Here is a 5,342-nt window from a genome sequence, read left to right on the forward strand (position 1 = left end):
AAGTCTGGAGGACGTATTTATGTAATATTTTTTATAATTATTTATTTCGGTAAATAAAACATTTATTTAATTTATTTAAATTAAAAAAATCCTACAAAATTTAAGTATGACAAAAAATACATACAAATAAATTTCATATAATATAAAGAGTAAAAGATAAATAGGTCCCTGACCTTTTTTCTCGCAGACATTTTTGTCTCTAACCATTGAACAATATTTTAAAGTTCCTGACGTCCTTAAAAGTTGGACGGATCAGTCCCTCCGTCCAAATGCCTCCGTCAGACCCAACAGAAAATTCTGACGTAGCTCCCGTAATGCTTGTCACGCGTACGCGTGGGTCACGCATATGTGTCGCCTGGCAGACTTCCCTCTCACGCGTACGCGTCGCCATGAATTCAACAAATCCTCATTTCTCCATGAATTATCCACTTTGCATGTTTTTTTTTTCCATTTTTTTCAAGTCATTCTTGCCTTCAAAACTTTAAATCACTCAAACAAAGATATCAAGGTATCGAATGAGAGAAAAGTAAATTAAATTTAGCAATTTAATAGCCTAGAAAGCATATTTTCAATCATTAAGCACACTTAGGAGAAATTCACAAAATCATCCTATTTTAGTGAATAAACGTGAAAAAATTTGATAAAATCCACCAAATTCAATCTCCAAGAACATATATGAACAAGTAGAGCTAAAATAGTATGATGATTTATGAATTCTACTAATTCGAATCTCAAAATGAAGTATAAATATACTTGCAAGAAGAAAACTCGTGAAAGCAAGGAACAACGGATTGAACATCGTATCCTCACCGGAAGTGTTTGCACTCTAATCTCTCTAGTGTTTGAGGGACGATTCTCTCAATTCTCTACTAATCTTGCTTTTTAAGGCTTTCTCTTCTTCTACTAATCAACATATATTCAATGCATGGATACACATATTAAGATGTTTTTTCAAGGGTTGTAATGAAGTTAAGACTAAATTTAATTTACTTTTCTTCCATTTAATGCTTTGATATGTTTGTTTGAGTGATTTAAAATTTTGAAGGTAAGAATGACTTGAAAAAAATGGGAAAAAAAGTATGCAAATTGGAGAATTCATAAAAAAATGAGGATTTGCTGAATTCATGGCGACGCGTACATGTGTGTCACGCGTACGCGTAAGAGGGAAGTCTGTCAGGTGACGCATACGCGTGACAAGCATTACGGGAGCCACGTTAGACTTTTCTGTTGGGTCTAGCGGAGGCATTTGGACGGAGGGACTGATCCGTCCAACTTTTAAGGACGTCGGGGACTTAAAAATATTTTTCAATGGTCAGAGACGAAAATGTCTACAGAAACAAAGATCAGATACCTATTTGTCCACTACTCTAATATAAAAGTAGATGCAGTTAATTTCATGTAAACTTGATAATTGAGAGTCGTTAAATAATTTAACAAATTTGACTAAATTATCATATAATGTTTTGAACTATCAACTTCACATGAAATTAACTGTATGTGAGTTTTACCCATATAAAATAATATTTTATAAAATCAATTATGAAAAGATACAGAAAATATATTTCTTTGCAAGTATTCTTGTTTCATAAATTTTAATTTCTAATGCATTATTGTTTTTTTTCCTTTTGTCCTTATTGCATTATTTTATTTATTTATTTTTTGTCATTATTGCATTATTATATTGTTGAACTTATTACTATCTCTTGTAGCTTTGGAACTTGGTCGACCTATTGTATCAGATCCATCTGGTTTAGCTTTTTTATTTTTTATTAGATCGGATATGAATGTTAAAAATAGAGTGGGTAAAATATTAAGATGGGCTCAAAACTTACCAAACTTTACCCGATTTATATAAACACTGATTTTTTTAGGAAATTTGTTATGAGTTGAATAACTAATTTTAGTATATAAATATATTTTTATTAAGAATTTAACTAATATGTGATTTTAGAATAAATATTAAAATTATTAATTAAAAATTTATTATAAAAAATAGTACAACTTTGATTTTCAAAGCAATTATTATATATCTATTAAAATAAGATATTTAAATTTTTTTATTAATAGTGATTTTAACATGTAGCTAGGATACATAACTAAATCCTTTTGTTGAATATAGTTAGTTTAGTTAAGTGATAGTTTGTGTATTAAACTCTGTATATATTATATATGGATTATGTTACGTGTACACTAAAGTCAGCTACCAATATAAAATATATGTTAGAGTATAAATATATATTAAAAATAAATTAAACTACACATGTATTTATACACAAATACATTGATGACTGATTTGATGTACAAATAGTATTTTTCATTATATATAACTCACCTGTATAAACTCAAGTCTTACAGAATAATACACATCAATTCAGTTTTAATTATGCTCGATCTCTTTACTTCAAATTGTCTTCTCTGAGATAGATCTCTTAATTATTAGCACATTATGATTAAATTGAAAGACATCAATTATTCAATTAGAAAAACTCGTAGCAACGGTTAAGCGACTAACAACTTAAATAATAATAATAATAATAATAATAATTTGTATTTTGGAAAGCATGCAAGTGCAGAAAAAGAAAATGAAACGAACCATTTTTTTCTAAATTAATAAACATAAAACATCAACTCATCAGAGAGCGAAACAAGTGAAGGTACCAAAAGATAGAATAATAAAATAGGTAGAATTCACTTGCAATTGTTTTCATCTGTTAATTTCACATGAACACACGCACACACGAGTTTTCACTGATAAGATAACCACTCAAACACCAATATCAAAGTGTACTAATAAAACTGATGAGTTATTATATTCTTCTACGATGAAACGTCATCAGTGGAGACATGACTTAGCCAATTCTTTCTCTTCAATGAGCTCTTGGGCAGTTTTATCCATCTTTTCCCTTGAGAATGCATCGATCTCTAGCCCTGAATTATTGCCAATGTGTCAAAGAAAAGGAGCATGATGAATATGAATATGAATATGAATATGATAATAATAATAATAATAATGTGCCTACCCTGTACGATGCTCCATTCTCCTTTCTCACATGTAACCGGAAAAGAGTAAATTAGACCAGGTTGAATATCGTATGAGCCATCGGAATATACTCCCATTGAAACCCAGGATCCCTTGGGAGTACCAAGAACCCAGTCACGTATATGATCACAAGCAGAGCTTGCTGCGGAGAGTGCACTAGAGAGCTTCCTAGCTTTGATGATGGCAGCCCCTCGCTGCTGAACGGTGGCAATGAAGTCGTTGTTGAGCCATTCATCGTCGCCGACAACTTCCCTCACAGGCTTCTCCTGAACGGTGGCATGGTTCACATCCGGATACTGGGTGGAGGAATGGTTGCCCCAAATGATAACATTCTTGACATCCGTGATATGAACCTGAAAAGTTATTTTATCAAAATTTTCATATGATTAATATAACTAATCCTAATAAAATAAGGGTGAAAATTCAGGTGAAATCCACTTCAGGTGGAATTGATACTTGAGAGTCGTTAGTCAAATTATCTAACGGCTCTTAGATATCAATTTCACGTAAAGTCAACTGCACTTGAGTTTTTACCTAAAATAAACATTTACATCTAAGTAAAATTCATAATTAAAAGTAATTAAATAATAATTTAATTAAATATTTTAAATTATCTAACTATTCTTAAGTAACAGGTCACACGAAGGCAAACCTTCGTCCTCTCAGAGATCTGAGCGAGGGCTCTATTATGGTCGAGCCTAGTAAGGCAAGTGATGTTCTTGTCAGGAATGGACGGAGCAAACTCCTTGAGTATGAGAGCGTTGGTGTTGGCCGGATTGGCCACCACCAGCACCTTGCAATCGGCGGCGGCGTGCTTCTCAAGCGCGGACGCCTGCGCCTTGTATATGGACACATTCTTGGACATGACGTCTTTTCTTTCCATCCCTTCTTTTCTCGGGAAACCACCAAGCATGACCGCAATGTTGACCCCCTTGCATGCCTCTGCCACGTCGGTGGAAGCCACAATCCCTCTTAGAAGCGGCAGCGCCGCGTCCATCAGCTCCATCTTCACTCCTTTCAATGCCTCCGCTGCTGGCTCAATGTCAAGCATGTGAAGAATCACCGGCTGATTTGGCCCTAGCATTGCCCCTCTTGCTATCATTGCTACCAGTGCATACCCTATTTGCCCTATTTTTTCATTCAATTCATACATACATATATGGTTAATCATTTTATAACTCAAATGTAATACATAACAAAAATTCAATAAGTCAACAACTTTTAGCTAACATGTTTAATTTATTTATTAACAAATATACAATGACTAATTTAATAAGTGAATTTTTTCCATTACATAGCCTTTTTAAGTAATGAATTAAATCATGTCATGCCTGCAGCACCCGTGACCAATACTGTAACGGGTTCCTTCTCTTGATGGAGAAGACCACACATGTATCGAATCATCTTCCAAAACAAAGAAACACAAATCAAAACAAGAAGAATTTTTTGAGCGATTGTGTTGTTGATAATCTCCCATATCTTGTTTTGGACGAGTGTTTGGTCCACATTCACAATCTCCCAAAGAGGAATTTCCATGGTCAAGTTATTCACACGACCAACACAAATTAAACAATCTACTTCATCGATATATATAAGATCAATTTCAAAAGAATCAATGAAGTGCATACTTGTTCACCAAGGAAATCATCATATACCAAAACTATTTCCTCACGGAATGCATGCGGGGAAAGAGAATCAGTCGCCTTAGACGAAAAGGAACGAATAATTAAACATTATATACAATAAACTATACTACAATTAAATTAGTATGTATTTTGGTACGAAGTGAAGAAGCAAATTAAAATGAATTACCAGCGGCGCCAGTGACGAGAACTCTAAGTGGATCCACCATTGCAACGAAGATACTTGTTATGAGGAAGCTCACTCACTAGTGTTAGTGCCTAGTGCGTGATGTAATATGAATATGAGAAAAATAATTTGGGTACGTAAACAAGTAAAAATGACGGAGAGATAGGAGGGATTAAGAATAAGAATGAATGACGGTAATTGCGGGTATTGATTATACAGCACTACTAAGACGGTTGCTGGAAAGTGTCACCAACCAACAATACCAAAGAAAAAGTCTCATGATTTCCTTCCACGTGATCTTATATTCGATTCGCAATGCTTTTAGTTCGGAGTTAACTCCTACATTCGCTAACACTACACACTATTTTTAAGAAAATGTTAGGTAATAAAATAAAATTAGCTAAAAATAGTATAAATTTTTTTATTAACTTTTTTAATTATAATACACTATTATTGTTCGGTGAAAATTTATATGCAATTAAAAAGTAATAAT

At 33.2% G+C, this 5,342-nt stretch overlaps 1 protein-coding gene across 2 annotated transcripts; it reads right to left on the reverse strand.

Annotated features, from left to right (window-relative positions):
- Positions 1–2,583: 2,583 nt before the first annotated feature.
- On the reverse strand, positions 2,584–4,985 carry LOC107473168 (malate dehydrogenase, cytoplasmic). 2 transcript variants are annotated; one of them, XM_016092715.3, is made up of 4 exons: positions 4,853–4,985; positions 3,693–4,168; positions 3,021–3,393; positions 2,584–2,928 (listed from the first exon to the last, which is right to left on the reverse strand). In XM_016092715.3, the coding sequence occupies exons 1-4, from the start codon at positions 4,890–4,892 to the stop codon at positions 2,834–2,836; spliced, it is 984 nt and encodes a 327-aa protein (XP_015948201.1). In that variant the 5' UTR covers positions 4,893–4,985; the 3' UTR covers positions 2,584–2,833. The 2 variants fall into 2 exon arrangements, with proteins under 2 accessions (XP_015948201.1, XP_015948200.2); XM_016092714.3 differs by lacking the exon at positions 4,853–4,985 and adding an exon at positions 4,372–4,588.
- Between the last annotated feature and the right edge of the window lie 357 nt (positions 4,986–5,342).

Source organism: Arachis duranensis, chromosome 2, assembly GCF_000817695.3.
Source record: "Arachis duranensis cultivar V14167 chromosome 2, aradu.V14167.gnm2.J7QH, whole genome shotgun sequence".
Classification (NCBI taxonomy): domain Eukaryota; kingdom Viridiplantae; phylum Streptophyta; class Magnoliopsida; order Fabales; family Fabaceae; genus Arachis; species Arachis duranensis.